This window comes from Onychomys torridus, chromosome 16 (assembly GCF_903995425.1).
Source record: "Onychomys torridus chromosome 16, mOncTor1.1, whole genome shotgun sequence".
Taxonomy (NCBI): Eukaryota; Metazoa; Chordata; class Mammalia; order Rodentia; family Cricetidae; genus Onychomys; species Onychomys torridus.
In genome coordinates this window covers 64,132,301-64,155,067 of record NC_050458.1, presented here as the reverse complement: position 1 = coordinate 64,155,067, position 22,767 = coordinate 64,132,301, and the positions used below count along the sequence as shown (strand labels likewise).

General features: G+C 51.5%; 1 protein-coding gene across 4 annotated transcripts in view; it reads left to right on the top strand.

The window, feature by feature from the left end:
• Fmnl3 (formin like 3) overlaps positions 1-21,813 on the top strand; it is a 52,975-nt gene extending 31,162 nt beyond the window's left edge. The window contains exons 2-27 of one of the 4 annotated variants that reach the window (XM_036208595.1): positions 1,816-1,899; positions 3,760-3,840; positions 4,499-4,575; positions 7,387-7,470; positions 10,160-10,312; positions 11,400-11,508; positions 11,664-11,740; positions 11,917-12,010; positions 13,434-13,508; positions 13,619-13,729; positions 13,994-14,143; positions 14,515-14,616; positions 15,533-15,815; positions 16,246-16,314; positions 16,397-16,521; positions 16,736-16,938; positions 17,706-17,940; positions 18,065-18,133; positions 18,238-18,318; positions 18,411-18,540; positions 19,024-19,184; positions 19,742-19,843; positions 20,169-20,261; positions 20,517-20,640; positions 20,754-20,870; positions 21,391-21,450. In XM_036208595.1, the coding sequence (XP_036064488.1) occupies positions 1,816-1,899; positions 3,760-3,840; positions 4,499-4,575; positions 7,387-7,470; positions 10,160-10,312; positions 11,400-11,508; positions 11,664-11,740; positions 11,917-12,010; positions 13,434-13,508; positions 13,619-13,729; positions 13,994-14,143; positions 14,515-14,616; positions 15,533-15,815; positions 16,246-16,314; positions 16,397-16,521; positions 16,736-16,938; positions 17,706-17,940; positions 18,065-18,133; positions 18,238-18,318; positions 18,411-18,540; positions 19,024-19,184; positions 19,742-19,843; positions 20,169-20,261; positions 20,517-20,640; positions 20,754-20,845 (2,964 nt within the window). In that variant the 3' untranslated portion in view covers positions 20,846-20,870; positions 21,391-21,450. Of the gene's footprint in view, positions 1-1,815; positions 1,900-3,759; positions 3,841-4,498; positions 4,576-7,386; positions 7,471-10,159; positions 10,313-11,399; positions 11,509-11,663; positions 11,741-11,916; positions 12,011-13,433; positions 13,509-13,618; positions 13,730-13,993; positions 14,144-14,514; positions 14,617-15,532; positions 15,816-16,245; positions 16,315-16,396; positions 16,522-16,735; positions 16,939-17,705; positions 17,941-18,064; positions 18,134-18,237; positions 18,319-18,410; positions 18,541-19,023; positions 19,185-19,741; positions 19,844-20,168; positions 20,262-20,516; positions 20,641-20,753; positions 20,871-21,390 lie in introns of all 4 variants that reach the window. The other 3 variants (XM_036208597.1, XM_036208598.1, XM_036208599.1) reach the window with 3 other exon arrangements.
• The last annotated feature ends 954 nt before the right edge of the window (positions 21,814-22,767 follow it).

The window sequence follows — 22,767 nt, the reverse complement described above, 5'->3', positions numbered from 1 at the left end:
CACCATTCATTTAAGGATGCGGATGGGTTAGAAAGGGGTGAAGCTAGTGGTCAGGCTTGGGTTACCAGGGAGTGAGAGCCAGGCTTAGAGTAACAGGTGGGGGTGAGAGGAAGGTCTTCAGGGAGGTCAGGTGGGTCAGACAGCTGGGGCACCTCAGATTCCTGTGGCATCTTGTTTGAGTCATAAGTGAGGTGTGCAGGCTCTGTGATCTGATCAAAGTGTCAGGCTGCTATTAGAGGCAAAGCTTGTGACCTAGAACAAAGCCAGCCATGTCTGCAGGGGACACAGGGGAGATCTACACCATGTACAGGCAGACTTTAGACCTTCCTTGTACTGCACTGACTGTTCATTTAGTACATAGTAATGAGCAAAATAAAATGACTCATGGTCTATCCTTCAGTATTTTATATTAGGGTGTCTTAACAGGGGGTCTGGACAGTGTCCTGTATTGGTTAATCGGGAGGGTAGTCATTTGTAATTAGTAACAAGTAAATTGCTACTGCTTTTTTGTTTGTTTGTTTTGTTTTGTTTTGTTTTGCTTTGTTTGAGTCAAGGTTTCTCTATGTAGCCCTGGATGTCCTGGAACTAGCTCTGTAGACCAGATTAGACTGGAACTCACAGAGATCTGCCTGCCTCTGCCTCCTGAGAGCTAGGATTAAAGGTGTGCACCACCACTACTCAGCTTGTAAACATTTTTCTAAAAGTGTGTGAATGGTTCTCTTTATATAAATGACCTCATTCACTTGCATCTGATTCATGATGTTTGGCTCTCCGGTAATGGCAGAAAAGCAAATTGAAAGTGGCTTTCAAAGTTTGGTCTGTTTTATGCTAAAAAGTGTCTTTTGGTACTGGAGAAATGGATGGTTCAGGGGTTAAAAGTAGGTACTGATCTTACAGACAAACCAAGCGTCCATGTCAAACAGCTCATAGCTGCCTGTAGCTCCAGCTCCAGAGGATCTGATACCCTCCCTCTTCTGAGGGCACCTGCATGCACACACACAAACACACACACAATTTTTGTTTGTTTGTTTGTTTGTTTGTTTTTTGAGACAGGGTTTCTCTGTGTAACAGAGTCCTGGCTGTCTTGGAACTTGATTTGTAGACCAGGCTGGTCTCGAACTCACAGAGATCCTCCTGCCTCTGCCTCCCGAGTATTGGGATTAAAGGCGTGCGCCACCACCGCCCAGCTCACACACACAAATTAAAAATAGTAAAAAAAAAAAAAAATCTTTTTAAAAACTTCTTTTTTACAGTATGGCCTTCTCAGTTTGACTTATCTCATATTACATGAAGTACCTTTTACATTATGACTTATGTGTATATGACATATATGTGGAATGTCAAAGAAAGCTTCATAAAACATTTATACTTCCTATTTGCAATGAATCTTGGTTTCTTCTATTTAAATCTTATTTGCATTTGTAAGTATTTTGTGTGTATACTTTGTATAGGTGTGTGGGAGCAAGTGTGCCATGATGTCCTCAGGGGAGTCAGAAGACAGCTTAGAGGAGTTGGTTCTTGACTTCTGTGTGGCTCTGCTCTGGAGATTAAACTCAGGACAGACTTGGGGGCAAGCACCTTTACGTAATTTTGCATTCCAGATAAAGTTAATTTTGACTCGTTAGATTCATTCTCTGACCTTACGTTGGGAAAATATTGTTCAAGCAAACTTGACTGTTCTGGTGGGGAGACAGGAAGTGTCCCCCTTCTATGCTGCCTTAGCAGCAGTAAGAGGGGAAGGGGAGTTGGCGCCTTCCTGCCCTCAAGGGAGTAGTGGTGGGAGCTTCAGCTTGCTGACTCAGCTTCTCTTCTCAGAGTTCCATGAACCTGCCTCCTGACAAGGCCCGGCTCCTGCGACAGTACGACAACGAGAAGAAGTGGGATCTCATCTGTGACCAGGTATGAGCTGGCAAGATCGGGAAGTGGGGGTGGACTGTGTGATCAGGTATGAGGTGGGAAGGTCAGGGAGGTGGCAGTCTGTGACACCTGGAGAAGACAGTAAGGCCCAAGCGTGTTGGCAGGAGCCAGCCTTGATACGGGGTGGGTACGCTGCCTTTGTTCAGGGGCTACCTAGTGTACAGTGATGCAGTGGCCTGTGCCGGGTCATCTGTGGATCAGTTGGGCAGATCCTCCAGAAGACTGTGTTCAGCATAGGACTGTGGCTGTGCCTGCAGGCTATGCTCAGGGACTCTGTTATTCTGGTCCAGACAGGACAGATAGTGGGGTGCTTCTCCTGTCAGCCACAGACTTGTAGGAGGGAGGTGCCCTTGTCCCCTTGTGTAGTCAAGGACCACAGCTTTCCTTGCATGGACAGTGTCTAGAGCTGAGTAAGAAGAGAAAGCGTTACTTTGCTGATAACCAGGGTATTATAACACTCATTGCCTAGGCTCTTTCCCCTGCACATTTGTCTTTCAATGTCTCTTGGTGGGTCTGGAAGGACCTGGCACAGTGTGGGTATTGTGTTTACATAGCACTTAGGCGCTGAGCTTTGTCATGAACAAATCTGGGTTTTTGTTTGTTTGTTTGTTTGTTTGTTTGTTTTTTTCAGGCTCTGAAAAAAACATAATAGCTAATGTTTGAGAGCTGATTATCTGTCCGGAATGCCACATATAATAAAACATTTCATTTAACCTCACAGAATCCTCTGATACGTGCTCTTTCAGTCAGAGACCCCACAGCCAGACTGGTCCAAGACATACCGATGCCAGGTCCTTGCTAGCTCTTTTCTTCTGTCATGTTCTGTGCTTGCCATGAGCTAGCATTATGATTCTGAGCGCCACATCCAAGCTTGCGCCAGGGAAGGCTTCAGAGGACAGCAGTGCTCAAGTTACCTACTTGATAAGTCCTGTCCCCCCCCCCCTTTTTTTTTTTTTTTTGAGACCGGGTTTCTCTGTGCAGTCATGACTATCCTGGAACTTGCTCTGTAGACCAGGCTGGCCTAAACTCAAAGAGATCTTCCTGCCTCCGCCTCCCTAGTGCTGGGATTAAAGGTGTGTACCACCACTGCCCGGCAAAGTCTGTCTTCTTTTTTTTAGGTTACATAGTTTCAGTTTTTCTTTTTTCTTGAAGTCTTGTTTGTTTTCAGGTCCTGTTTCCTAACATTATGTCATTCTCCTGGACCCCTGTATGCATCTCTTCCCCTGAACTCTTTAGATAGCTTCTTTGTGGAGGGCTGTCTAGGACCAGAATGCTGAGGGGTTTGTCGCGTCTCCTCTTGGGTGGACCTGAATAGAGAGAGAGGCCATAGTCCTGTGCTCTGTGGAAGGGTATTGAGAGAGAACCCAGCTGAGAACAGCCTTCAGCATTTGGTTGCTGGGGTCCAGTTCCTGGGCAAAGCACAGACAATGTGCCTCCCTAAGACTAAGAACACAGCAAAGCTAGCTGAGCCCCAGCTGCAGCGTTTAGAACTACAAAAGCTAGATTCTTGGGGCAAAGCTCCCCTCGCTGTGGCTTTCATGACTGCCTGCCAGTTCCATATTCACTTTAGGTACTAGTCACAGCTGCGGTCTCTGCATCTCGGCAAGCAGTAGACTAAGATAGTCATGGCACAGGAAAGCACTGTAGATGCTCGGGAGCTTTGCCTGAGGTGGGGATGTGCCCAGGGATTGGTCAGGGAAGGGAACCTAGGGTTTCCATGATGCTAAGGAGCAGGTGACATCTGGATATCTGAGATCAAACAGATCTGTAGGCATTCTCCGTCCTTAGACCTCCATGGACTTTGTGTTTATGTGTGCACACGACTGTGTGTTTTTCTTACAGGAACGATTCCAGGTGAAGAATCCTCCCCACACCTATATCCAGAAACTTCAGAGCTTCTTGGACCCCAATGTAACACGCAAGGTGACGTAATAGGACGGAAAGGCCCTGTCTTGCTGATCTTCATTGTCCTGAGGGGTTGGGGCACAAACCTTTGGACTTGGGGCTAAGTATTTTGACACTGATTTTTGAATATTGGCAGTTAAATATCTGGGCTTTGAGGCCTCAGTGGCTGTCTAGTATGGAGGGAAGGTCCGTAATTGCACATTGTCCTCCCTGTGTTTTCTTTCTGCCTCTTTTATTTGTAATGTAAAAATGGGTAGCTGGCTATGACCATAGTAGCGTGTGCCTGTGATCCCAGTACTTAGGCAACTGAGGCAAGAGGATTGTGAGTTACAGGCCAGAGTGGGCTATAGAGCAAGATGTTGCACACCCCCTTCCCAAACAGACAGACAGACAGACAAGGTGATAGAGGAGGGGAGGCTAGAGAGTTAAGGGATCTTGCTGTTTTTCCAGAGGACCCAAGTTTAGTTTCCACCACTCACATGGTGGCTTACAACTGCCATAACTCCACTTCCAGGAAATCTAACGTCCTCTTCTGGCTTCTATAGGCAATGCATGCATATGGTACATAGACATACATGCAGGCAAAACACTCATACACAAAAGCATAAACAAATAAAATCTTAAGAGTAGTTGACAGGGCATGTCTGTCAAGTGACAAAAGACCCCATGTTTACAGAAGTTCAGGAGGAGAGTACAGGAGTCGACCAAGGTCCTGCGGGAGCTGGAGATCTCACTTCGCACCAACCACATTGGGTAAGTCAGGCTTAGCCACCCTGGCCTCGCTCCCTGGCACCAGACACCGTCAACCACACAGATTTTGGTGCCCTTTGTTGGTTTATCCTTCCTGCCATGAAGCAAAGCTGTCCCTTGAATAGAATTTGGCTCTACAGAGCTCTAGATAAGCCCTTTCTAGCTTTTCTACCCTTCAGTTCTGCCAGCTGCTGACCAGTTACTTCTGACAAGCTTGGGGCCTCTCTTGGGGTCCTGTGGCTTTGAGTAGAAGACATTCCCATAGCAGCTAAGACTGGAGTCTGCCTGTGGTCTGGTCCTGGGCCAGGAGAGGCCCAGCAAAGGTTGGGATGTAAGAATATATTATATTGAATAGATGAAATGTAGTTCCTAATTGGTGACTAGTTAGACTTTTTGGTGCACAGATAGTTTGTTTGAGAGAAGAAGAAGAAGAAAAAACTTAGTACATACACAGAAGAGACTTCCTGAAGCACCAGAGAAAGATGTAAGATAGACCCAGGCTTTGGGTGTCTCCTGTACGCACAGATTCTGTTGCTGTCAACACATTGAGATCTGTGGGAGTCTTTCAGACGGAGTGGGGTACCACGTGGTGCTGAGGGAGCTAAGGGCTGATGCGGCGAGGGTCAGGAGGGACGGTGCCTCAGCCCTGTGATACTGTCCCAGCAAGAGTGAGAAAGAGATGAGAAGAGGGAGACAGGTGTGTGCGTGCCTGTGCAGAAAGGACAGTGAGTGCAGTGGGACTCCAGCACTTGAGGTAGGGGCTCAGTGGGTGAGCAGCAAAAGGAGAGAGGGGGCTCCTGGGCAGATGCCAGCCTAAGGCCCTGAGCTTCCTGAGAGTAAGGTGGACAGAGCCAAATGACCTTACCAGCTTTTCCCTCTTGTGTCAGAGCAGCAGCCTACTTGTCTACCTCCAGGCCAGAGCTGCCTGGAGCTGTTAGAGGGAGAGGATATCTGTCTGTAGCCAGCTGCAGCAGCAGTCAGAAGGGAAGCGGCACAGGAGAGGACAGGAAAGGGACAGTTCCTGAGGTTGGGAGCTGGGCTGTGCTAGCCAAAGCATGGCTTCCACACCAGTCAGTCATCTGTGACCCAGACATGGAAAGCCACTGAGAAAGGTGTGGCCAAGCCCTCCTCTCCCTCTGCTCCCCAAAATCTCACAGAAGGAAAACTAGGGAAGTTCATCAGTCAGGCTGTGTGTTTGGTTAAGAGGTGACACTGTGGCCATCCAGAGCACCATCTGGTACCTGCACCAGTTCTCAGGGCCTCTCTCAGGCCTTGCCATCTTCTGTGAGGGTGGGGATCTGCTCTCCTTAGGAGAGGGCCACAAAGAACCAGTCTCTGTGTTTAGCATAGTTCCTAGGCTTCTCGGCAGTTGCCTTACAAGTTGGAAGTCTAGAATTAGCCCCTGGCTCCCAGGGAAGAGCTTAGTTGTGACCTTTTAGAAGGCCCTGCCGTCCAATCTGAGGCTTCTCTGGGTGGTTCTATGAAGAAGACAGACTCTTTCTCTTCAGGAAGTTTGTCCGGCTAGGGACGGGTCATGGGGGTTCTGCAGGAGTGAGCCTACTGGCAGTGGATGGGGGTCCGCGCTACAGGGTGACGCTGCCCCAACGTAAGATTCCAGAGCTCTCTAGCTCTTCTGGTTTGTATTGGTTTTTCTGCCTTGTCAAAGTGCCCTTTAACCTCTCCTTCAAAGTGTCAGGATCCCTAAAATAGCAGTGTAGACTCAGACAGGAAATGAGAAGGGGGTGGGGAGCTGGAGAGCAGACAGACAGGAAATGGGAGGCCTGTCGGCCCCCAGAGAGGAAGCTCACTTCAGGCAGCTCCAGTGTCAGTTTCAGCTGAAGCTTGCTGCCAAATCAGCCAAGCCTGGTGCTCCAGGCCCAGCCTCTCTCAGCTCCGGGTGTGGCTGCCCAGCATGGAGCTGGTATCCAGCTGTGGAGTAAAAGCCCTGCAGGGCAGATGGACACAGCTGCTTTATGTGGTCCCATGGACATTCCAGAGTAAATAGAGCACTCAGGAGAACAGTGGGTACAGTGGACCCAACTTGTCATACAACAGTCCCACCAACTCTGAGGGAATTGGCTCTGCACTTTTATTTCAGAGATAGCACGGTCCAAAAGGAAAGCAAAAATGCCCCAGGTCATTGTCCTTCTGTCTGCCCACCTGCTGCCTTCCTTCGCACATTCTCATGTGACTGTGGGAGTCATGACATCCTGGAGTTGAGTTCCTAAGTGTCCTCGATCTTTTTCGGTTTGCCAGACTCACTCCAGTTGAACACAGAACTCACACAACAAACTTTGCTCATTGCTTTTCAAGACTGAACTCAGTGGAGAGCCCCTTGGCCCAGTAAGGATCTCTGACTGAGATTTATGGCATCGGGGACTTGCTGGCTTTTTCAGACACAGCTCTGTGAGTGGTAAATGCTCTGGATGCCTCCTCAATTCTTCCAGCACACAGTGGGAAAGGGCCTCGCGCCTAGCATTGTATCAGATCAAAGGGATACAGGAAATAATTGGGTTATAGCCTTGGCCCACTCGGAGAGACTGGCTGGAATCTTGTTGGCTGAAGCTCATCTGTGATAAGGCAAGTGGTGTTGGAAATGCTTTCCCTATCTCTGGCTCCCCTGCCTGGGGGAGGTCCAGGCTCCTGACAAGATCACAGTCGATGTTGTAGAAGTTGGTTTTCAGGATTCTCTCAGCCTGACACTAGGTTCCAGTGGATAGAGGAACGCACATTTGTTGCCAGATTGCTGGGTCAGAGCCCTCCACTAGACCAAACCAGGTTACAGACTCCATCCACTGTTTCCTGTGTCTGCAGGTGGGTGAGGGAGTTCCTCAATGATGAAAACAGAGGCCTGGATGTGCTGGTGGATTACTTGTCATTTGCCCAGTGTTCTGTCATGTGAGTACCACGAGGGCTAAGGTTGGGGACCCACTGGGAAGGAAGCACATAGTCCAGTCTATTTAGAACGGTGGGGGCTGGGGATGCAGAGCAGCGGAACCGTGCCTGCCCTGTGCTGAGGCTGAGGGTTCAGTCTCCAGCATTGGAGGAGATGGGGGAGCAGGAGAAGGAAGGGTAGATCCCAGCAGAGAAGATGAGGATGGGCAACCCAAGACAGGAGGAAGTAGTCCAGGTCTTGGTGTGAAGTGAGCAGGCAAGACAAGGGACGATCGGGAACCAGCAAGGACCAGCCTGTTAGCTGGAGTGGAAGGCATGTTCCGGGCATGGTGAGAACAGCATGGAAAGAGAGCTTGGAGTCAAAGCCCAGATGATCTAAGTGCCCTGGCTCCTCAGGGAAATGCCTTGGTAGGGTTTATCCATTTCTACAGAATTGCATATTCATGAGGCACTGAGATGTGAAAGGGTTACTATAGGCCTGTTGTTGAAGAAGTGTAGTGAGCATGACCTTTGACCTGAGTAGATAGATGAAACGTTTGGGAGCTTTTTCCAAATATCCTTTTCATGTGGAGGCAGTTAGCAGTGGGTTGGCCCAGGAGTGGTGGCAGGGCGAGGCACAGTAGATGAGGGCTTGGGAGTCACACAAAGTTGGGTTTGGGTTGTAGTTGTGGTGTGCATATCTGTGGAACCTGGAGCAGCCTGGTCCTCCTCACTGAAGGGGTTAGATGAGAAGGTGTGTCTCACACTTAGCATTCGGAACATAGGCCTCCTCTGTGGTGACTGCTCTGTTGTTATTTATTACCTGGGTGATATGCCTGCCTGTAATTTCCAGATGTGCAGTCTTACATCCTAGACAATCAGCTTAGGGAGATCGGGTCCTGGTTTTGCTCTCAACTTCCCATGGTGCCCTAGTATTGAGTGTTCCTGGTCTGGAGAAGCCCAGGCTTGAGCCTTGGACCTTGCCTAGACTTTAGCCTTTGAGTTACCCTTACCTTTATGCCTGTGCGGCTCCTCAAGGGCGCACGCAGAAGGAAGCCTTTCCCAGAGGCTGTTTCCCTGCCACCCTTCCCGGTCATCTTCTTTAACCTAGAGTAGACCACTCTCCATCCAGATCTGCAGAACTCAGACCTCATGATCCTCCTGTCCCTTTAAATAATCTTTTTATAGAAAGAAATGGAAAAACAGTTTGCTTAAGTGAATTTTTAGTTCAGAACTTTTATAGTAAAAAGATGTAGATTGTTTCCCCAAATATGCCTGTCTTTCTTGAAAAGCAAACAAACCCCAGTTGCTCTAAACCAAGAATACACCAGACGTTTAATGCTTTGGTGTCCAGGGCAGTGCCTTTGAGAGCAAAGTGTCCAGGGAGTGAGAGAGAATATGTTTTGGGAAGCCTTGAGAGGAAAGAGGTGCGTCCGCATAGTTTGAGAGAAGGTGTGCATGTGTAAATGACGTACCCCATGTCTAGGAGTACCATGGTTGATGGGTGGATAGCATCCCTGTCAGAACTCTGAAGTTGACTGGATTGCCCTGTTAACTACCTCCTAAAGTCAGGACTCTAACAACTACTGCAGCCTCCTCTGGAACTTCCAGCGCCTGTGGTGGACCTTGTTCCAGAAAGCCCCGGCCTTTACACTGGGCATTCATGTGGAGCGAGATGTCCTGTGGGAAAAATCCTTTGGGAGATATGCCCCAGTTCTTAGTGGCTACAGGGGCACAGGGGAGGAGGGATGGGCGAAACTGCTTCTCAGGGTGTGTACTGTGTGAAGAAATGTAAGGGAAACCCTGGGTGGTGTGTAATCTTGGTTATCCTCTTTGCCTTGAGCACAACTCTTGTGGTAAGAGACACGTAACAGGAAGTAGCTGTTACTGACTTCTCCAGCAGCTGGAATGGTCAGCCTCAGCCTATGGTTTTCTTTCAGGGAAGCTGAAGCTGAGGAGGGAAACACAGAAGACTCCTGTAGTCAATCATAGAAAAAAAGGCCTTGGGTTGGGGATTTAGCCCAGTGGTAGAGCGCTTGCCTAGCAAGTCCAAGGCCCTGGGTTCGCTCCTCAGCTCCAAAAAAAAAAAAAAAAGGCCTGGGACCTCCTGTTAGCATACTAGCCTAGCAGGATTAGCTATTCCTTGGCACTAAAAAGCCGAACAAAGCCAGTCCACAGAAGCCAGCGGTAGGATGGACAGTGATGTACTTCTTAAGCTTCAAGGACCAACTTTGGATTTTCAGGAACCCCAATGTCTTCTTTTCAGGCCTATTCAATTCTTGATGACTTAGCTACTTTAGGGTGCTCTGAGTATTTAGGCCACTGCCATTGTCCAGTGAGCAAGACCTGTAGCTGGCCCATTCCCTCTGCTCTCTTGGGTATAGATTTGTTTAAGTAGAGCTGTAGTGATTCGAGATGTCCCATTTGAAGCTGGGAGCACAGGAAGCCAGCCAGCCCCCACAGTCCTTGGGCCATGGAGAGACTAAGACCTCCTCTCCCAGAGCTGTTTGAGCCTTCTCTGCCCTGTCTGATGTTGATAGCTCTAACCAGGATTAGGTCTCTGATGCCTAATTCTGTTTTCTGTTCTTGCTGCCCTTGCTTCGTGTTGCCATAGAGGCCTGGAGAGTGGGAGGTGGGCATGCTGGGGGCTTGGCACAGAATTCCTCTTGTGTATGTGCCTGCGTGTGCGCATGTGTGTCCCTTCATGCTCCAGGTTTGACTTTGAGGGTCTGGAGAGCGGTGATGACGGTGCATTTGACAAGCTCCGGTCCTGGAGCAGGTCAATCGAGGACCTGCAGCCACCCAGCGCCCTGTCGGCCCCCTTCACCAACAGCCTCGCTCGCTCTGCGCGCCAGTCCGTGCTCCGGTATGTGTGCGCTTACTCTGCCTCCCTGCACCCCCCAGCCCCGTCCAGGTCTTGGGAAGCCGGTGAGTGCTCATGCCCCTCCTCCACTCTTGCTTCCAGGCTCAGCTCTCTTGCCCTCTGCCTGCTCGCCTGTCTCTCATCTTCTCTCTGTCTCCCTGACTCTGCCCAGCAGTCTGTCCTGGGTAAGTACACGGTCCTCAGCTGTGCCGCCCCACCTGGAGTTCCAGCTCTCCTTCCTCCGGGCCTCTCTTTGGAGCCATTCCTTCCCAACCTTGGGCAGGGCTTGGGCTTTGCTGGCTGATTCGGCTCCTGCCCTCGAGAACTCTTCCCATCAGTGGCTTGAAGCCCAGCCCTACCTGCCTGCTGCTCTTTGCTTTCCCTTCAGGTCTTTCCTAAGTCACGCTTTCATTTGTCTCTGGGGTCTCAAGAGCAGTCCTGTTGGTGAACTGGATCCCTCCTCAGAGCCTTTTACTAAGAGGCTATCCTTGTACACCCATAGCTTTTTCCTTTGGCCTGTCTCTTCCACTGTTCTGCTGCTTTCTCTCCTCGGGTTTTGTGACTTGGACACTGCTCACCACTCTGGTCTTGCAGGAACAGAGTCCATGTGTGTTCTCTTCTCACAAAACATTAAGACAGTGGAGGGGTGATACAAAGCCAGGCATAGCCCTAGCCTTCGTAAGGCCTATGGAGGTCTGCTCTGCCTTTGGGGGCTTTAGAGTGAGGTGAGAGCAGAGGTGCACCTGCCAAGGTGTGATGACTCAAAGTGAGAGCAGGGAAGTCGCAGATACGTGTCTTCGTGATCCATCCCAAGAACCACAAAGTCCTCGGAACATTCTCATATTTCAGAGGGTGCCTGGGGTTAGCATGTTGGACAGAGTATAAAGCTAGGGTCCTGGGGAGTTGCTGACAAAGGCCTGTACCAAGAAGTTGAATAGAAGCCGACTCCCCTGCCTCCTGCACCCTGGCTGTCTTAGCAGTTGGTACAAGGTCCTCTTTCCCCCATTTCTTCCGCTTCACGGGCAGCCTAGTGTCCTGGAGCCTTCCAGCAGTCTTGTCCCCAGCCTGACCACTTGGCACTATCTCCCAGGTACAGTACTCTTCCTGGCCGCAGGGCCCTGAAGAACTCCCGCCTGGTGAGCCAGAAGGATGATGTCCACGTCTGTATCCTTTGTCTGAGAGCCATCATGAACTATCAGGTAGGAGGTGATGCTCGTTGTGGATGCACTACTTCTTCTGCCTCATACGTTAAGCCAAGACAGCTGAGCACGAGCTTGTGAAAGATTTGCTAGCAGAGGACCTGCTGGCTTCCTCTTTCCCACCGTCAAGGGCCTCTCCTCTCCTTTCTTTGCAGTATGGCTTCAACTTGGTCATGTCCCACCCCCATGCTGTCAACGAGATTGCACTTAGCCTCAACAACAAGAATCCAAGGTGCGTTCCTTCCTTCCTCATTGTGCCCAGATATCTGAAGATCCTGACCTATCTTGGACAAGTCCTACCTGTTTGGGGTCTGTCAGTCAGGGTCTCCTCTGCTGGAGAAGTGTCTAAGGACTTGAACTATGATGGCTTGGATGGGACTGAGGATGTTAATCTTCCTTCATCCTTAGGACCAAAGCCCTGGTCTTGGAGCTGCTGGCAGCTGTGTGTTTGGTGCGGGGAGGTCATGAAATCATCCTTGCTGCCTTTGACAATTTTAAAGAGGTTAGTCTTCTGCATGTTCTCTACCCTCCACTCCCGTGTGTGCGTGCGTGCGTGCGTGCGTGCGTGCGTGCGTGTGTGTTAGAGGGAAATGTGGGGATCCCATTTACTGGGATCTCTAGTGGTTTTAAAATAACTGCTGACTGAGCAGCCTGCTTCAGAGTGAGAGCAGAACTGGAGAAAAGCAGAGCTTACGTCTTCAGATCTTGTTTCATGACACCTCCCAGTCGGCCAGTTAATGCTGCTCTGGGATAGACTGCAGTGTCTAACCAGATATTGTCAGAATCACCAAAGGAGCTTACTGAAAATGCAGACTGGGGCTGGAGAGACGGCTCAGTAGTTAGAGCCTTTACTGACCTTGGAGGGGCCCTGGATTCAGTTTCCAGTGGCTCACAACTGCCTCTAGTTCCAGTTCCGAAGGATCTGGTGCCCCCTTCTGGCTTCCGCAGGCACAGTACACACATGCATATACATTTATGTAGGCAAAACACACACGTTTTCCTTGTTTTAGGCACAGGCTCTACTCCTGACCCACTGGAGTAGAGCCTGGGTATCATCTTCACTTTATAAGACTCCCCAGGTAGTTCTGCTGCAGCTAGCCCACAGGTGGAATCCAAAGCAAGTATATTCTCGGAAGGAGAAGGTGATTAGTGAAGGAAGAGAGAACTTGGGTGTGGAATTTTCCCATCCTGACGTCTACCTCTGAAATCCCAGTTTGCTTGAACATGGGATTCCTCAACATCCAGCCACAGCTGTGGGCCCACCCCTTCCTCCTCTCCGGGCCTCTTCCCTAGCATCCATTGTTTGGTTCAGGAAACAGCTCTTCCTCCTTAAAGTTCAGAAACTCAGAGGAGCCCCTGGCCCTTCTCAGCAGAGGGCTTTGTTGCATACTGACTCCTCCTCTGTGTCCCCCTGGGGCCCAACCTCCTGCCGCAGCCATGGCTCAGCTCCTGTCCTTCTTCCTCCTCCTGGAATGTGACAGCCTCAGATCTGCTGTGTGTCTTTCTGGACTACTTTAGAGGCACTGAAACCCTAGACTGTACTGGATTCCCTCTGTGGTGGAGGGTCAGGGACTCGGGGCCAGATTCCAGGCCCTGGGTTTCCCTCTGGTGTCCAAAATGGCACAGTCCCTAGATGGAGTTAGGGTTAATTTGTTTTTATTTTATTTGCATATATATTTGGGTCTCTTTTGTCTGTTTGGTTTTTACTTTATAGCCCAAGCTGGCTTCAAACTTAGGGCAGCCCTCCTGCTTCGGCCTCCTGAAGGCTAGCTAGGACGTTAGGTGCCAGCCATCGTGCCCCACCAAGTTGAGGCTAAACTTGGACAGAACTGTGCCTTTGCCATCATGGTCCTGGGACCCGGAGGTCGGGGATTTAGGTTCTGCATGGTACAGGTCCTTCCCCTGAGGAATGTTTGCACATTCAGGTGTGTAAAGAACTGCATCGGTTTGAGAAGCTAATGGAGTATTTCCGGAATGAGGACAGCAACATTGACTTCATGGTGAGGACCTGGGTCAGGTGCATGCCATGCCCATCGAGGCTTTGTGTTGCTTAAGCCAGGCCACACTGACAGTGTGTTCTGAGAGTCTGCTCCCCACACCCCACCCCCAGGTGGCCTGCATGCAGTTCATCAACATTGTGGTGCACTCAGTGGAGGACATGAACTTCCGGGTCCACCTGCAATATGAGTTTACCAAGTTGGGGCTGGAGGAGTTCCTGCAGGTAAACTGGTGAGGGTCTTGAAAAGGTGAAGTGTTGTAGGGTAGAGAATCGGCTTAGACACAGCACAGAGGGCCTGGATGGTTCTGGAACCTGCCTGTGGCCTTTGGCCTGAGACTGAGGCTCTTTTGCCAGTGTCCATCTTCCACATGAAGCGGGCCGGCCAGGCATGGGTAGGACTTGGAAGATGCTGGCTGCATGCTCTTGGAGGTGACGCCTGCTCTCAGACCTACACTGACTCCCGCACCTGCTACTCTCTTTCCCTAGAAGTCAAGGCACACGGAGAGCGAGAAGCTACAGGTGCAGATCCAGGCATACCTGGACAATGTGTTCGATGTGGGGGGCTTGCTGGAAGATGCTGAAACCAAGAATGTAGCCCTGGAAAAGGTGGAAGAGCTGGAAGAACACGTGTCCCACGTGGGTACCCTCGGCTTGCCAGGAGGCACCATGGAAGGCTGGGAGGGCGGGCACAACTAGGCCCCAGGAACCTTGAGTCTCTCTAGACCCCACTCTGGCCCAGGCCACTGGACACTACTCCCTGGAATGTGCTGACCTCCATGGCTGGGTATAAGACAGCCTTAAACTGGGGACGGACTGCTACCGTTCGCCTTGTACGTACGTGTTGCTATTTCGAAGTGTCAGGACTCCTGGCCCCCGAGAGTCACGTAGGGAAGCCACTTGAACAGACTGCCTTTGGGGCACTGCTTTTCAGGCCCTGGTTTAGCTTCAAGTTACGCTGAGTGCTCAGGCTCAAACACAGCTTTGAACAGGCTTTCCCCACTTTGTAGCTCACAGAGAAGCTGCTGGACCTGGAGAATGAGAATATGATGCGGGTGGCGGAACTGGAGAAGCAGCTGCTGCAACGGGAAAAGGAGCTGGAGAGCATCAAGGTGCCAGTGGGGGACAAGTGGGGGGCTGCTGCTGACCCGGGGCCTAGTCCACAGGGCTTTCCCCTTCATGTCAAGGAAAGAAACTGATCTATCCTCGAGGCACTCAGGCAGGGGTGGACTGGTGATCTTGAGCTCTTCCCCTTTTCTATCTGGAGAGAGAGGTTGAAGCTAGAGTTTGCCAGACACAGAAGAGAGTGGGAGCAGCCATCTTCTTCCTGCCTGCTTGCTGGCTTTTTCTCCAAATGCATCTTAGCTCTGCTTACTGAGCATGCTCAGAGTAGCCCAAGTCTATTTAGACTGTCTACAGGTGTTCCCTGAAGGGCAGGGCTTCTCACAGTTCAGTCCTTGTGTTCTTGCCCTAACTTTATAATTTAATGACAAAGCCGTGCTACAACCTCCTTTCCCTTGCAGAAGAATATGATTATGTTGGCTCCTCAGTGTGTGTCTGTTCTTCTCTGCTAAGTACTATACAAGGAGCCAGGGGGTACAGAGCTCACCAAGACAAGGCTTATCTGTGAGGCTTTCATCTGAGTGGTTATCCCCAGCCAAAGAAATAAAGACAATAATGGAGGTCTATGGAGAGAGCAGCTGTGCCCATCTGTCAGGGGCCGATGGGAGTTTCAAATGAGGGGCATCCTTTTCCTTCAGCCTTGAGGGGCCCATGTAGTGAGTACAGGCTTGAGCAGAGTGAAGGACATATCAGAATATCCGTGGAAGCAAGCTGACTCTTCCCCCACTTCTGCCTACTACACCCCAGCTTTGCTGTCCTCTGACCGGAATGTCTTCTGTGTTGAGCACCCTCACTGAGATGACCCCAGCTCCTTGGGAGCCTATTGGGTAGGAATCCTGCCTCCCAGGGGAAGTGATTGTTGTACCCTCAGCCATTCTTCCTTCACTGTTGCTGTGTGCCTGACAGGAGACATACGAGAACACAAACCACCAGGTGCACACTCTTCGGAGGCTCATTAAAGAAAAGGAAGAGGCCTTCCAACGCCGATGCCACCTGGAGCCGAGTGCCCGGGGCCTGGAGTCCATGGGTGGTAGCGAGGCCCTAGCCAGGATAGGCCCTACGGAGTTGAGTGAGGGCATGCCACCCTCTGACCTGGACCTGCTGGCTCCAGCCCCACCTGCTCAGGAGGCCCTTCCTCTGCCCCCTCCACCGGCCCCGCCTTTGCCCCCACCCCCTCCTCCACTACCAGGTAACTAAGACTTCCAAGCTGGGAGGGGCAGGTTTTTTGTGAGGCCAAGACCCTAGTCTCAGGGAGCAGCTAGGAAATTGCATCATTTGAGGGCTGGGGGATATCAAGACAGGATGAAAGGGCTAAGGGGGGACCAGAATTTGGGGAGTCAGATGTAGGAATGTTGGAAGCAGGTTTTGCTTCAAGGACCTCTGGGTGCTGCTCTTAATTACTCTGAAGGTAGCCAGGCAGAGGGCTGAGCTGTGGTAGAAGAAACCCCGTCAGTGATGCTAGTCACTCTCCCCCTCAGCAGCCCTCTTGGATTAGCTTGATCAGACTCTCCACAGCACTCCTCTCTGGGTCTCTAAGGACAGGTGATAGAGGCAGAGCTTGAGCAGCCTGGAAGGAGCCTTGGGACCTCTGGGTCACTGTGGCATGTTTTCTTCCCCAGACAAGTGTCCCCCTGCCCCACCTCTCCCTGGTGCTGCTCCTTCTGTGGTGTTAACAGTGGGCCTGTCAGGTGAGTGTCCTCAGGGCTCTGGGCAACACTGGTGGGGTTCTCCTTGGCCCTTGCCTTACACCCATCCTCCTTCCAAAACTAGCCATTCGAATCAAGAAACCTATCAAGACCAAGTTCCGGCTGCCCGTCTTCAACTGGACGGCACTGAAACCCAATCAGATCAATGGCACTGTCTTCAGCGAACTTGATGATGAGAAGATCTTGGAGGTGACAGGGTTCTAGGGTCCAGAAGGGTGGGGTGGGGTCTGAGGACCAAGATGCCCTCACAGACAGATCTGGTCTTGGAAGAGCTTTCGGGCAGAGCAGAACTGATGTTATATCAGCTTTAGGAACCATGATTGGGTCCTTGCAGGGCATGTGGCAGCGGGTGTTGTCATAGTGTGAGCCTTCAACATTGTCCCTTCTTGTCCACTTCCGTCAGGACTTAGACCTGGACAAGTTTGAAGAGTTATTTAAGACAAAAGCTCAGGGTCCTGCCCTTGACCTCATCTGCTCCAAGAACAAGACAGCACAAAAGGCTGCCAGCAAGGTGACCCTTTTGGAAGCCAATCGTGCCAAGAACCTGGCTATCACCCTTCGCAAGGCTGGGCGCTCTGCTGAGGAGATCTGCAGGGCCATCCACACGTGAGGCTCCCACTAACTTGGCCCTGGTCCCCAGCTGTTATCCCAGTTCTCCCCACAGCAGTGGGTTCTCTTAGACTCCAGGGCTCCTGACAGAACTTGCTCACACTTCTCAGTCATCCCCTGGCCCAAACAGAGCACATTGACTCCATGCTTGGTGTCAGACACAGTGAGAGCTGCACATTCAGCCCAGAAGGAAGAAGTGTGGTAGGAATGGTGTAGACAGGATACCACTGTGTTAGCAGAGCACAGACAGGAGAGCCAGGTGGCTGAATGTTGTAAGGGAAGACATCCCAAGGAGGGTCTTAACTAAGACTGAAGGAATTGCACAAGTTGGTCCAAGTCAGGACCTGAGGACGCAGCCTGGTATACTGAGTGCTGAAAATGAAATCTGCCATTAGTGTTTAGGCCAGACAGGGTAGAAAGTGGGCAGAGGTCTTGTAGGCCACATTCCAGTTGCTTCAACTTTACCATAGATGCAGAGGGAAGACACTGAAGGACTTAACTACAGGAGCATGGGGGTCAGGCACAGTGTGTGCGTCTGTAGTCCTAGCACTCTCGTAGCAGAGGTAGGAGGCTCACAAGTTTGAGACTAGCCTGGACTACATAGCAAGATCCTGTCTGAAACAAACACTGATATTCCCCTATGAGTATTGTTAGCATGATGCAGAAGAAGCAGTGGGCTTTGCCTCTGGCTGTATCCTGTGTATCTAAGGATGAGGGAAACTGTGGACAGATGTCAGACCTAAACTGCTGCTCTTGCTGCACAGGTTTGACTTACAGACATTACCTGTTGACTTCGTGGAGTGCCTGATGCGCTTCCTGCCCACAGAGGCCGAGGTGAAGCTCTTGCGGCAGTATGAGCGTGAACGGCAGCCCCTGGAGGAGCTGGCCGCTGAGGACCGCTTCATGTTGCTCTTCAGCAAGGTGGACCGGCTGACCCAGCGAATGGCTGGCATGGCCTTTCTGGGCAACTTCCAGGACAACCTGCAGATGCTCACACCGGTAGAGTCTCTTCCCTAATCACCCTGCGTGCTGTCACTAGTCATGTCTGCTTCCGTCCTTCCGGCCCTGCCCCTTGACGTCATCCTTCTCCCAACCTGGGTGACTCGGTGTTCCTGTTTTCCAGCAACTGAATGCCATCATCGCAGCCTCTGCCTCCGTCAAGTCCTCACAGAAACTGAAGCAGATGCTGGAGGTTGGGAAAGGGGGTGACTGGGGTGCTGGTGGGTCCCAGTACTCCTAAACAGGAGGAAATCCTGGGGCCTCTCGTGACCTGCCTTCTGTGCATCTTCTGAACAGATCATACTTGCATTGGGGAACTACATGAACAGCAGCAAGCGAGGTGCTGTGTATGGCTTCAAGCTCCAGAGCCTGGATCTGGTAGGATGGCAGGGCGGCGTGTGCAGGGCGCCTGGAACACCGTTGGTGGAGCCAGGGTGCTTAGCTCTCTGTTTGCTGTCCCCGCCTTCCAGCTGCTGGACACCAAGTCCACCGACCGCAGGATGACATTGCTGCACTTCATTGCCCTGACGGTGAAGGAGAAGTACCCAGACCTGGCCACCTTCTGGCATGAGATGCACTTCGTGGAGAAGGCTGCTGCAGGTGGGGCTCCCCACCTCCAGCCAGGGCAGTCTCGGAAGCTGAGCAGGAGGAACGCCTGGGCCCGTTTCTGGCTTTTATCTTCTTCCTTACTACTTCAAACTTTCCTCTAAAGCTGTGAGCAGGTTCACTCCAGAGGGAGCCCTCCTCTGAGTTCAAGTGGGATCAGGCTTCCCTTAGGCTGGCCCAGAGACCACATTTCTCTACCATTTATACGATGTGGTTAGAAAACCTATAAAGGCCCTACACACACAGTACTGCTGTTTCTGCCCTGCCCATGAAAAACCACAGCAGGCCCAAGGCAGCTCCAGCAGTCTCAGTGGTTTGTCTTCCTTTGCTACCTTGTTCTTTGGGGTCATGAGTGAGCTCTGACTCTGTTCCTTCCCACTGCTTGACGAGGACTTATCTATGTGTATGTCACTGGATGTCTATGTCATGGGGGAGAATGAACCTGCCATAGTCCTGAGCAAGCCTCTTGGTAAACAGTGTCGCTGGAGAATGTGCTGCTGGATGTGAAAGAGCTGGGCCGGGGCATGGAGCTGATCCGACGGGAGTGCGGCATTCACGACAACAGCGTCCTTCGGAACTTCCTTAGTACCAATGAAGGCAAACTGGACAAGCTCCAGCGTGATGCCAAGACAGCTGAGGTGAGCCAGGATTTGGAGTAGGTGACAAACATCGAGAACATCAGTCTCAAACTTTAGGGGGTGTCAAACGACTGTTTCACAGGGGTCGCATGCCTGATATTTACATGATGGTTCATAACAGTAGCAAAATTACGGTTATGAATTGGCAGCGAAAATAATTTTATGGTTGGGGATGACCACAACATGAGGAACTGTACTAACGAGTCGTCGTAGCATTAGGAAGGTTGAGAACCACTGGGTTAGAGCCAAGACACTAGACAACTTTGTGTCAGCATCCAGCTGCAGTTCTATGGGGCAGCTGGCCAGCTGTTAGGGAGCATGAAGTGGGTGTAACAAAGGTCTTTAAAGATAGCAAACATCCATCCATGTCTGGAGTTAGGACTCTTGGGAACCTTGGGGACACCCACATTCTCTGGTTCACAGGGGCTTGGGGAGTTGGTTTTCCTCCCTTTGGCCCTAGGCTTTGCCTTTTGTGGGCCTTCTGTCCATGTGTGAGTGCTGGGCTTCTCCCTCCCACCCCCCAGGATGACCCTTCTGTCTGCCCCTTCTTTACCCAGGAGGCCTACAACGCAGTTGTGCGCTACTTTGGCGAGAGTCCCAAGACCACACCTCCTTCTGTGTTTTTCCCAGTATTTGTCCGGTTCATTCGTTCTTACAAGGTAAGTTGAAGTTTCTAGAGGAGTTTGGCTGAGAGAAAATGATTAGTCGGGAGAGAGCCTGGGTTTCAAGTCCAAGTCTTTTTCCAGTTCCTGAGGCCTAAGAAAGAAACCATGGGAGCTGGTGACAGGCCTCTTAACCATGAAGTGGTGGGCAGGGTGGGGGCCCAGCCCCTTCCTTTCATTGTTTGGAGCAGGAAGTACCCCTCTGGAGGGTGGCCACCTGGGGTGAGCTGGTCCCTCTGCCACCCACTCTACATGTCAGTGTCAGCCCTCCTTTCCCGGCCTGTGAGAGCCTCTCGCTCCCCCCCTCTTGGTTCTCTCTAAGGAAGCAGAACAAGAGAATGAAGCGCGCAGGAAACAAGAGGAGGTGATGCGGGAGAAGCAGCTGGCGCAGGAGGCCAAGAAGCTGGATGCCAAGGTGGGTGGGGCCAAGGCTGGTCTGCAGGGCAGGACAATAACCAAGGATGCAGGGAGCAGGGAATCAGAAGGACACACCCACCCACACTCCCTCCCCTCGAGGGTCTGGCGGAAGAGTCCAGAGGGAGGGGCAGAGACTGGTGGACAGGACGTAGGGTTTCTCTCAGTAGGGCCTCTTCGGACTGCATCTCGGGACAGGAACCAGTTGCTTGTCAGGTTAATGACGACTTTCTTCCCTTCTAATATTTGGCCCTAGACTCCATCCCAGCGAAACAAGTGGCAACAGCAGGAGCTGATTGCAGAACTGAGGCGGCGCCAAGCTAAGGAACACCGCCCTGTTTACGAGGGGAAGGATGGTACCATTGAGGACATCATCACAGGTGGGACCTCTGTCCATTGGGCCCAATTCCCAAAGCCTGAGCTAACCCACTTTGGTCCTTCTCCCTAGTCTGTTTCCCTATAAAACCTGACCACGATCTCTCCTGGGCCACAGTGTTGAAGAGTGTCCCTTTCACGGCCCGCACTGCCAAGCGGGGCTCACGCTTCTTCTGTGATGCAGCCCACCACGATGAGTCAAACTGTTAGCCCTTGAGGCTGGGGCCCCTGACAGGTACTGGGCACCATGGCTGCACTCTCTGCATGCCTTAGAAGCATCTGGTAGCAGCCTGCCAGGGATGGAGACACACTTCTTGCATGCTGCATGCTCTGAGAAACAATTTATCCCCTGCATGTTTCCTCCCACTAATTCTGTCCTACCTACTAGACCCAAGGGCTAAGGAGTCTCTGGCCAGAGTTGGAGCTATGCCAGAGCAGGCAAGCCCAGGCCTAATGGTTCGGATTCCTGAGGTTCCATTCCTGGGGTATCCAGGATCCTGGCCTCCCCTAAGAGCTCCGGCAGTAGCTGCTACTCAGGGACACATGCCCATGACCTTGCTTCTTGACATCTAGTTGGCTTGTGGTCTTTTCCCCAGTGGCTTTCAGGTCCTCTGTTATCCTCTAAAAACAACCAGCAGCTTCTGTAGCTGGTCCTCCCTGGTCCTCTTCATGGCTGACTACTTCTTCCCTGTCCTCCACAAGGTACTGCCCTGCTCAGTCTCCCTGCTGTTCACATGCATATGTCTTTCCCACAGGCTTCAACCACCAGCCAATGATCATTCGCAACCAAGCCAGGAGTGCTGTACCACCTGGTGGCCCTCCTCGGGCTCCAGGTCCCCACTGAGATCCTCGTGGAGGCAGAAGTACTTTAATTCTGAGTCCTGCAAGTCTGGACAGTGGACCCAGGGCCCAGCAGAAGGCTGTGCTGTTCCAGCCACAGCCACTCTGGCTCTGAGGCTGGAGCGTCCCTGTGCCACTGTGGGCACTAGGTCTGTGGGGGGCCTGGCACTTCCCTAGTGTCTCTCATAATGCACCTTGCCCCCACAGTCTTCAACTACATTCAGGGCTGGGAAAAACCACTTCCAGCTTTGGCTCATGAGGGCAAATGGCCCTCTTCCACGAGAGTCTAATGGGATGGAAAAGGAGAATGCTGTACTCTTTTTTTTTTTTTTTTTTTTTTCTTTTTGAAGTCCCATGGTCAGCTCTGATCTAGAAGTATCCAGGCTTATGGATCCCTGGACTCTGCCAATATCAGATCATCTCATAGAGTAAAGCCCTTCTTTACCTGGGCTCACTCTGCTAAGCCCTAGTAAAAAAGGGTAGAGGAGCAATGTCAGGCCCACTGACTTCTTGCACACTCTACCTGAGGCTTTAGTTTTTTTTGTCCTACCCTCCAGACCCTTGGTCCCACCCACCTTGGCATCCAGCTTCTTGGCTTCCTGAGCCAGCTGCTTCTCCTGCAGTTGCAGGAGCTTCTTGCTCCACGTCCTCAAAACCAAAGGATTGTGGGAGAAGACTTAAGGCTTTCAAAGATGGAAAGGGAGGGGCTGACTCTGAGCATTAGGAGTGGGTGGCAGTGGGACCAGCTCACCCCAGGTGGCCACTCTGTGGAGGGGTACTTCCTGCTCCAAACAATGAAAGGAAGGGCCTGGATCCCACCCAGCTCACTGTCTTCCCACTGATTGAAGAACAGAGATACTGTCTGCACCAGCTCCAAGACGGCTAGAGGAAAGATGTGCCAACGTCTCACCTTTCCTCAGCTAGGTGGATTCTGGCCGGGAGCAGGCATCATAGAGCACCATCATAGACTATTAGCTCAGTTCCCTGTAAGGTTCTCTGACCCTGGAAGGGAATTTGGGGGCACTTTGTTTTTGTACATGTACCATTTCCTTTCTCTCTTGTACATAAACCACACACCCCTCAACCAAGTCTTGTGCACCAGGCTGTCTTCTCTTTCTTGGTTTGGGTGGCTAGGGTGGCCATGAGAATGTAACACCGGGTGGGGGCTGTGTTTGGCTCCATCTCAGGAGCGATAGCCTAGAGGGCTGGGGAAGCCTGGCTGGGTGAGCTTCTCCTCAAAGAGATGTTAGAACAGTAGTGCCCTCTGCTGGTCCCCAGTGGTCAGCACATAA